The sequence below is a fragment of the Rhinatrema bivittatum genome, chromosome 4, assembly GCF_901001135.1.
Source record: "Rhinatrema bivittatum chromosome 4, aRhiBiv1.1, whole genome shotgun sequence".
Lineage (NCBI taxonomy): Eukaryota > Metazoa > Chordata > Amphibia > Gymnophiona > Rhinatrematidae > Rhinatrema > Rhinatrema bivittatum.
In genome coordinates, this window is record NC_042618.1 from 398,992,257 (window position 1) to 399,002,827 (window position 10,571).

The following is a 10,571-nucleotide window of genomic DNA, read 5'->3' on the forward strand; positions in this document are numbered from 1 at the left end:
CTGGAACAAGACGCTGGAACAGGAGACACTGGAGACACTGGAATGAGAGACTTAGGAACAGGCAAACTAAAGACACTGGAGTGTAAGACCCGATTGCCAAGGCACCATTCAAGGGAACGGGCCTTGCCTTATATACCCAGGGAGTGTGATGTCATTGAGTGGCATCGGGTTTGGGTTTCCTGTGTTTGGCCCTTTAAGTCTGGCGACTGTGAGGCCGACCTCGGAGACGGTGAGCGGGGGAGCTGGGGACACCACGAGCTGCCTGCGGCGGAAGGGAGTCCGGTGCTGGTAGACAGGACAAAGAGGTGAGCAGGCCTGGTCAGGAAGCGCAACAGATACATAGGGCTGACTCATGCATTTTTATTTATCTTTAAGTATCAAATAACTTTTCAAATTTAATCCTTTCAATGATTTGAATAAATGAACTAACTGCAAGTATATGAAAGGAGACATTTCTACCCAACAATTCTATTTTATAAATGGTCATGCAAAACATATATAAGTATATACTAATTACCAGAAACAGAATACATTATGAGTACTTGTAATAAATTACTACTTGTCTTGTCCTAGCTCTCTGGTATCTACTCATCCAATGCAGGGATCTATTTTAAGGATTTAAGTAACATGTTCTCTGTGATATGTGATTGCTTTACCTATACCTGTCCATTATAAGCAAAGCCACTAAGTAGACATCATGTTATCCTGATTAACCTATTATAAGCCATCATTTTGTTGGAGTTCTTTATGAATGATACTCATGGAAAAATATATTTAATAGACTTTCAACTTGCACTGTTGAATGCTAACAGCTAGAAACTGATTTGTCTTAGCTATATGTAATTTCACAGTCAAGAATTTTTTAGTTTTTGGTGTTTTAGTTTTTTGAGTGTCAATGAAACCCTTGGTTAATGTAAATCTACATTGCAAAATTTCATTATGAGTCTTACTACAAATTATTGCTTTAAGGTATAATTAATTTGACCTTTCCTAACAGAAAAAAGTGCACCTAAACAATAATGTTCCTGTCTAAGACGATAACCAAGGAAATCAGTTGACCAGACCAAAAAAGAATGCAAGTCAATCTTGTTATAATTATCAACAGTGATAACACCAGCTTTGATTGCTCCAACTGAATAGATGTTAATTTGCATGATCATTGCCCACAGTGTCAGATTTGGGGTGGTTTTTTTTGTGATAATGGAGAAAAACACTGACATTTCAATTAAACCTTCCATTTTCCAATTATTCCATGACTTTGTAACCTAAAGATTGACCTGTGACACAAAACCATCAAATGTTTTCTAAAAATCTAATTGTATAACATTTCCTGCTTCTCTTCCCTCTACCTTGAAAATATGACCTTAAGAATTCCATGACTGATTTTTACCCCATATTCAAGTTTAGCATACTGAAAATAAGCTGCATTTAATAAATGATTTCCATTAAATTCTTATAAAAATGCTAAAGTTTACCTCAATGTAATTTCCCAGTGGATTTTTTTCCCCTTTATTTTATTTGCTAATTTTATGAGGAACATGCTGCATTTAACAAGTTAATCTGTTTTCTTTCTGTGCATATCACTATAGGGGAAGAGAAGCAGAGAAAAGGGAAGTCAGGCATTTGTCAGTGTGGGTCTGAGTAAATAAACTCTTCTGTTAAATGAAAGCATGATATAGTGTTAAGCTCCCTTCATGGTAATATTTAGATCTGTTTCCTCAGTTTACTAGGGGTATGAATTTGTTTTTACATGAAATGGAAAACACTATGAAACACTCACATTGGGGTAGATTTTCAAAAGTATGTGCGGGCGTACATGTGTGCACGATACCTGGCGCACACACATGTACGCTCGATTTTATAACATGCATGCACATGCGCATGCATGTTATAAAATCAGGGGTCAGCACACGCAAGGAGGTGCACAATTGTGCACCTTGCACGTGCCGAGCTCACGCTGCATTCCCTCCCAGGCCGCTCCGAAATCTGAGCAGCCTCGGAGGGAACATCCTTACCTCCCCCGCCCTTTCCCCCTACCTTTCTCTTCTTTTTTTTTTTGTTGTTTTTAAAACTTACTTCAGCTCTGGGGCTGAAGTATGTTGCCCGCGCCGGCAATGAGCCAGCACGCGATCCCCAGCACAGCGGCAAATGGCCACTGTGCAGGGAGCCTCTGACCCCACCCTGCCCCTGGACCGTCCTCTTCCTGCCCCTTTTTGCAAGCCCTGGGACTTACACATGTCCCGGGGCTTTATGCGCGTTGCCGGGCCTTTTGAAAATAGGCCCAGCGCATGTAACCTTTTGAAAATCCGGCCCATTGGGGTAGATTTTCAAATTGGCGTGCGGATGAACATATGTGCCCAATTTTATAACTGGGGTCAGGTGCACGTGCTCGGTGCACGTAAGGCCACCTACACGTGTAAATGCACTGGATTTACGTGCGTAGGCTTTTGAAAATCCAGCCCATAGGCTTTGGCCTAGACCAAGACTCGAGCCGAGACCCGATGAGTAGAACTTGGCTAGGCCAAGGCCTGAGCCCAACCCAATGCCAGGGTCCATTCTGGAACTACTGTACACCAAAATGGTGCCCTCCACTGGGGAGGATGTGCAGGAGTTAATTTACTCTAGTGCATCCGAAGCAGATGCTGTCATTTGAAGAAAAGATGAAAGAAGATGATGGAAGAGGATCTATAATGCCTGAACTCTGGGCTTCTGGCCTTAGTCTGTCCCTGGGCCTATGCCTTGGCATTTGAACACGGCCTCCTTGCCAGGCTCTGGCATCAGGCTTGGGCTTGAGCTGAGACCCAGGCATCGGGACCTGGCCTCCAAGCTTCAGCCTTACATAGCACCTAGGCCAAGTTGAAGTCTACCTACTGAGGCCTAGGTCTACACAAGGCTGAGGCCTCATCTGTGGCTCCCCCCCCCACACCTGTTAAGTGGGGGCCGGGGAGGATCCTGGCCCCAGCATTTTTCTGAATGGGAGGGATGGATTGTGGGCACTGGAGGCTTTGGGAGATCCCTTTTTCTTTTCTGGTTTTTTTTTTTAATGTTTGTTTCATTTTTTTTAATTAAAGAAACAAAATAAACATTTGGGGCAGATTTTCAAAGGGTTACGCGTGTAAGATATGCGTGTAACCCCCGAAAAGATGCCCCTTCCACCCCCTGCGTGCGCTGAGCCTATCTTGCATAGGCTCGGCGGCACGCGCAAGCCCCGGGACGCGTGTAAGTCCCGTGGCTTTCCTGGGGGGGGGGGGCGTGTCGGGAGGCGTGTCGCGGCTCGTGCATCATCGGGGGCGTTTGGGGGCGGGCCGCGGGCGTGGTTCCGGCCCAGGAGCGTTCCGGAGGCGACACCGTGGCCTCTGGACCAGCCCCCGGACCGGAACATGGCCGGCGTGCGCAAGTTATGCCTGCCTTGGGCAGGCGTAACTTGTAAAATAAAGGTAGGGGGGGAATTAGTTAGGGATGGGGGGTGGGTTAGATAGGGGAAGGGAGGGGAAGGTTGGGGGGGGCCGGAAGGAAAATTCCCTCCGAAGCCGCTCTGATTTCAGAGCGGCCTCAGAGGAACGGAGGATGGCTACGCGGCTCGGCGCGCGCAGGCTGCCGATTTTGCACAGCCTTGTGTGCGCCGACCCTGTATTTTGTAACATGCGCGCATCAGCGCACACATGTTATAAAATTGGGAGTACATTTGTTCGCGCCGGGTTGCGCAAACAAATCTACTCCCGCGCGCACCTTTTAAAATCTACCCCTAAGTGATACGAAATTCATGGAAACACGCTCTCCCAAAACAAATTGAACAGTGGAAAAAGGTAAACAGTTGAGTGCCTCAGGGATCTCTACTTGGACCAGTGCTTTTTAATATATTTATAAATGATCTGGAAATGAATACAACCAGTGAGGTGAGAAATTTGCAGATGACACAAAATTATTCAGAGTAGTTAAATCACAAGCGAATTGTGGTAAATTGTAGGAGGACCTTGAAAGACTGGAAGATTGGGTGTCCAAATGGCAGCTAAAATTTAATGTGGACAAGTGCAAGGTGATGCATATAGGAAAAATAACCCATACAGTAGTTATACATTGTTAGGTTCCATATTAGGAGTTACCACCCTGGAAAAAGATCTAAGCGTCATAGTGGATAATACACTGAACTTATCAGCTCAGTGTGCTGCTGCTAAAAAAAGCAAACATAATTTAGGGATTATTAGGAAGGGAATGGTGAATAAAGTGTCATAATGTCTCCGAATCATTCCATGGTGAGAATGCACCTAGAATACTGTGTGCAATTTTGGTTTCCGCATCTCAAAAAAGATATAGTTATTTACTCTTTCAGATAATACAAGGATTAGGGGGCACTCATGAAGTTAGCAATTAGCACATTTAAAACAAATCAGAGAAAAAAATTTTTCACTCAATGCACAGTTAAGCTCTGGAATTTATTGCCAGAGGATGTGGTTAAGGCAATGAGTGTACCTAGGTTTAGAAAAGGTTTAAATAAGTTCCTGTGTGAGAATTCCATAAACTGATATTAAACAATTTGACTTAGGGAATAGCCACTGATTATTTATTTATTTATTTATTTATTTGCATTTTTTTTATATACCGACATCCGTTTGCACATCGTATCGGTTTATCGATTATTACCAGCTTTGGTAGCATGGGGTTTATTTACTGTTTGGGTACTTGCTAGATACTTGTAATCTGGATTGGCCACTGTTGGAAACAGGATTCTGGGCTTGATGAACCCTTGGTCTGACCCAGTATTGCAACTTCTTATATATCTTATGTTTCTTATAGGGATGTTCTACCTTTTATTTTTATTTTAGGAATTTGTTATTGGGCCATTTTCTGACCAAATTTCATTTTCAGCATGTTTTCTTCAGATTTTTACCATTATTTATTTCAGAAAATAGTGTACACTACCACAAATAGCATGTGCTATTCACAAATATTGTATGCTTTTATCAAATAGTAGTATACAATATTTGCTGAAATGAATAATACAAAAATTTTCAAAATGTTCGGAATGAACCATTTTCAGTTTGGATAATGCAAACTGAAGTGAAAATCATCTCATTTAGATCAATTTCCCCATTCGTATTATCCAAATGTACATCCCTACTAACCAGATAACTGTGTTTGTCACTTTCACCTTTGCAGGATATATAACTCTGGTTACAGATACATTTCTCATTGGTGTTTAGTTGTGTAAAAAATTATGATAGCTGCATTAAAGCATTGAATTAGCTTGAAAGAAAATCAATCTGTAATTTATATTTTGCCTATAATATTGTAAGAGTGGCAAAAATATTATGATTTTGGATTGTGATTGTAAACTTTGCCCATTATTTGACGATTAACTATTGGGTGGGGGTTTTTGGATCATGATCTAAGATAACAAAAATATAGGGGGGGAAAAAAAGACCCTGATAGTATCTTACTGGGGACTCTCTTACTTTCTTCTGCTTTTTGCAAATCATTTCCATATGATCTTGGATCATGGTCTGATATATCTCAATGCCCAGGAGATGGGAGGAGTTTATAAGCACAACACCAAATATTAATCTTTTTGCCCATTTCCATTTTTTGATCACATTTTTTAAAATGCCACTTGTAATTTGTGTTTTACAGGGATTCTCGTAGACACTTTTAGTGACTACAAGTACATGTTTTATAAATGTGGAACTATTATGCTAACTTCTGGGACATTTCTTTTCATCATGAACTATTACAATTATCGTATGATTGAAAAAGAAAAGATGCAGCAGCAGAAGGAAACTACACTGAGGAATGCCAGACACCTAAAGACAGAAGATGATGGAAATGATCTGTGTAAAAATGAAAGTGGACACGTGCAATCCATGAAAATTGAACTCGACAGGTTAACAAAACAATCTCATAGGAATAGAGAGGCATAAAATTGCTGTAAGTGTGCTGAAAAAAAATATATTTTTAAATTATGCATAAGGGGTTCCTCTATTTCCTTTTTACCAGTGTTATATAGCATTACACTAAGAGCTTTATTCATTATCAGGTGAATTTTTCAAAGGAGTTATGCATGTAAATGTAACATTATCATAGCAATCTTCAAAAGCCATTTACACATGTAAGTATACTTAATGTGAGTAAATCCTGGGAACAATTCTATGGCATGTATTGTAGCAATTTTCAAAAGCCCACTTACCTGGGTAAAATGCATTTACACATGTAAGACCCAGTTTTAAGCATGTAAATGCTTTTGAAAATCAGGCCTTAAGATTTTTCTCCCACTTTGCAACTGTAGAAAGTCCTTGATGAGCCAGGGCCTAAGTATTTCAAATCAAATGCTATACAACCTATACACTGAATTACAGAATATGTTTTTTTTTCAACTGATAATGGGCAATACTGAACATGTTTATTTACAGAATAGGCAAGACAAACCTCTATTGACAAAACACAACTCCCATCATAACACTAGTTTGTGAGAACTCATCCAGGGTGCAGAAGCCCAAAAAAATCCCTTCTGAATTGAAAAATTAGAAATGGTCTGTCATGTGATCAGACAGTTCTCATCACGTTGACATTCTGCATATCAACACTACTCCGATCAAGCTGCCTCAATATGAGAATTACAGAGCCATGTGTATACTTAAAAAGCCTCTTTATAGAACAGAGTAGATGGCATGTTGGTCATTATTTATATTGATTTGCTTTGAGCAGGTACATAGAACATTATGAATCTCCGTACACTTACTATAGGCAGAAATAAACTTTTTCATTTAAAACTATTTTTCCATTCTTATTTTGGGGCCTAGTATTGCATTTAATGCTCTGCATATCCTCCGGTGTCACCTGATGCTTATCAAGGGACAGCTTGTGGCAAGGAAGAACCATAGTAACCCAGTAAATGATGGCAAATAAAGACCAATTTGCCCATTTGGTCTGCCCAGTTGAGTCTGTTCCTCTACGTTTCTATCAGCTTGGGTAGATGAACATATACATTCCCACATGCAAACCAATACCAGCAACCCTACCCTGATCTTTCACCTATCTCTGCCATCTATTAGTGGTCCATCTCAATCCCTTCTTCAGTGACTACTGAACAAAAATATGTAAGCATTTTTGTTCTTTCCTTGTCACCCTCAACACAATCCTCCTCTTCTCCTCATCTTACCATCCCACGTCGGCACTTTTTCCTTTCACTGATATACCTAAAAAGTCTATTTTCAGTTATCTTCCATTCTTGCTATCCTTTCTCCCATTTTTGCCTTCATCTTCTGGATTACCTTCTCTGTTTCTTTCAGCTTTACCAGATACTCTTCCATGTGCTCTTCTTTATGGGATCCTTTGTACTATTTGAAAGCTACATTTTGCCCTTACTTTTTTGGCCACCTCTTTTGAAAACCATACTGGTCTCTTTTTCCTCTTATTTTCTTTCCTGACGTGAAGATTTATTGGCCTTACTATAACATCTTTTAGTTTAGCCAGAACTGGGAAATGAATAAATGGTTCGATGTGAGTACTTGTGCCTAAACTAAAATAACAAACCAGCAACAGGACGTTTAAGCTGGGAGCAGATACAGCAGAAATCTGAACATGTTTTGTTGTTAATTCTTGAAAGGTCAGATGGAGTTATTTAAAACATCAATTTTTCGTCCACTCTGTCCCTATGGAAATTTGTTTTTATTGACTAGGGACCATAGTCCTTTAAGTAAGTTAATGTAAATCAAATATTGTTAATGCTGAAGATGCTTAAAGTTGGAGGGACAACTGGTGTGATCAGCGTTCAATCAGCAATCCTCTTTTTTGAATCTCTTACTTTTTAAATTTGACTATTGGTGATTTGTCTGAAAGTAATAACAGATTTGGAGAAATGAGTAATTACAATATAATCCCCATAAAATCCATACCAGTAGAGTAAATCAACTACAAATTTGTACACAAAATGATAGGAAAATATCAGGAGAGAATTCAGAAGCATTATGAAAAGCCAACTTTTAGTAATTTGCAACTCGATTGATTACCTAGAAGAAAGTAATATAAGGAACCTTGCCTACAGCAGAAAATAGGATAGCCAGGTTGTTACTAGAGGCCTACAACTTCCCAGAAACCAATTGACTCAGTGCTGGCAGGTAGGCAGTTGCTGGGTACTATCCAGCGAGGTCATGGGCGAACAAGTAGGCCAGATGTTTGGGTAACAGCCTCACTTAGTTTTGGTAACTGTTTAGATTATTCCAAATCTTGATGGTGAGACATTGGGGGTGGGGGGTGGTTGGGATAAAATATATATACTCATCTCAGAATGGTAGAGAGCCAATGAGAAAGACCACAAGAAGCGACTTGGATAAGCAATTGCTATTCTACAGGCAGTCATGCTTCTATGGCTGGCTGCTGGGATCTGTTTGAAGCAATGTGGCTAGGAATAACTGAGCAGATGGGATGAGCCAATTGGTCATTTTCTGCTGTTATCTCCTATGTTGCTATGAATTTCAGGTGCTCATGTAGTTTCTCTTCATTCTGCCTATACCTGAGCTTGCAGAAACCTAATGGATGGACTGCGTGGGATTAGGTATAACCACCTCCCAAACACAGGGAAGAATTCCAGCCAGATAAAATGCAACAGAATGCTGCTAGGAAGTGATGAAAGCATCCCCAATTACTTTCTTTCCCCTTATAAATCCAGTTATGGTTAGTACATCTGCTCTCTTGCTGGACTGAAAATGAATTAACGCTTGCCAATATAGTGAGGCCTAAGTTTTGGGAACTCAGTCTCAGTGAAAAGTCTTCACAGGTGGAATAAAGTCATTAAACCAGTGTAATAACTAAGAAAATAATTTTCAAAACTGCTTGCGTGAGCCCATTTACGCGTATATATGGGCATATGCAAAGTTACTAGTGTATTTTATAACCTGCGAGGATACGATATGAGCAGGTTACAAAATATAAGTACATAAACACACACACAAATGCTTATGTATGTAAAAATAACAAGCCGTGCAAGTTTGGACTTATCTGGAAAAGTAGCGGCAGTTGTCTGAAAATCACATCTAAGTAGCATTTCTCAGACTTAACCTGCTTTGTAAAATAGTCATATAAGTGTAAAAAAAAGTTCAAATTTGTCTAAGTTGAAATTTAGCTGGATAAGTGTGTGCGTATTTATGCTTCAGCTTTTAAAGGGATACATGAGCAGATTTTACTTACGTTTTACTCCCCCCCGCCCCCCCTGTTAGTTGGTATTTAGACACATAAATCAGGGGATTTTCTAACATGTGTGTGGCAAATAAATGACCAGTTTTACTAATTAGTCTAGCAGTTCATCCAGCTTGGGAAGGACCTTCCTGGCTGTTCAGCCTGAAGTTCCCCCATTTCACCCAGTCCCCGCCACCCACCCAGCCATTTTTACACTTTTAAGATATTTATCATCGTTTACAGCAGATAACGACCCGGTATAAATATACGCAAATAAAAGTCTTACATGCTTCACTTTGGCAGGTTGTTATATAACATAAATGTTGGCCCCTGACCGGATTGTTCCCAGCCCGCCCCTTTTTGTTTTACATGTGCAAATTTATCCATGCACCCTGATTTACGCTTGTATGTAGCGGTTTTTAAAATAGCATAGACCTGCTTATGTGCTATTTTATGCGAGCAACTTCTGGACATTCACCTTTATGGTATGATGTGCAGGGCTTTATTGAAGGCGGTGCTTGCAGTTACGCAGTACTGGAATCTTTTTCCTGAGCCTGCTTGATAAACCCTGTAGTCCCTCCAAAAAAAAAAAAAAAAAAAATGCATCCTGCATGTGAATATTGGCACCTTATTTTTCTAGAAAGAAAGCACTGCTTGTACAGTTAACATGTTAAGGGCCCGATTCATTGAAGCTTTTCTCCCATTCCGTGTCTGTGGGAGAAGACATTGAAAAATGAGGCCCTAAATCAAAATTTTTAAACACAATCGGATCAGAAACCTCAGGTGCAGGGGCTTCTAGCAAAAATACATTTTTACACTAAACATCTGTAGTATTCCTAACCACGCTTATCCAGCATAGGATTATGCAACCAAGATTTAAAAAAAAAAAAAAAAAAGCCTGCTGCAGGTGAGAGGAAACAGCTGAGATTTTACTGGCAAGACCTGTTGGAGGGGGAGAGATTCATCTTTTCTAGCCTCCTCTGCTGCTTGAGGGTGTTCCTGACTTCTTTTACAGCTGCTGCATCTCGGGCTCCTGTAGCTATTTTACCCTTTTCCCCTCTGCTGCTGGAAGGTCTTCCTGGTTCCTCCTTCCAGCTGCTGTAGCCCTAGCTCTGCAGTCCTTCCCTCTCCTGCTGATGTCATCGGGGCCAAATATAAGTAGAAGTTCATTGTAGGTGGTGATGCACCCTTAGTGGGTCACCACCGAAGGGCAGAGCAAAGGGATTTGCCCCTTTGGGAATTCCTTCAGGCCTTTTGGAAAGGATAATTGTTATTGTTTTGTTTGGGGTGGATATTGATATAGTGGGTGCTTCCCTCTACCCCTGCCCTTAGTGAGCGAGGGGATTGGGGTTTGAGGATGTCAATGTGTTTTTGTATTTGTTGGTATTTTATAATATTTCGAT

At 40.5% G+C, this 10,571-nt stretch overlaps 1 protein-coding gene across 4 annotated transcripts in view; it reads left to right on the forward strand.

Annotated features, from left to right (window-relative positions):
* Positions 1-10,064, forward strand: part of LOC115091128 (monocarboxylate transporter 2-like) — a 107,446-nt gene extending 97,382 nt beyond the window's left edge. For 3 of the 4 annotated variants that reach the window (XM_029601055.1, XM_029601054.1, XM_029601053.1), the window contains one exon: positions 5,629-10,064. In XM_029601055.1, coding sequence (XP_029456915.1) covers positions 5,629-5,915 — 287 coding nt within the window. In that variant the 3' untranslated portion in view covers positions 5,916-10,064. Of the gene's footprint in view, positions 1-997; positions 1,076-5,628 lie in introns of all 4 variants that reach the window. The other variant, XR_003856627.1, reaches the window with a different exon arrangement.
* The last annotated feature ends 507 nt before the right edge of the window (positions 10,065-10,571 follow it).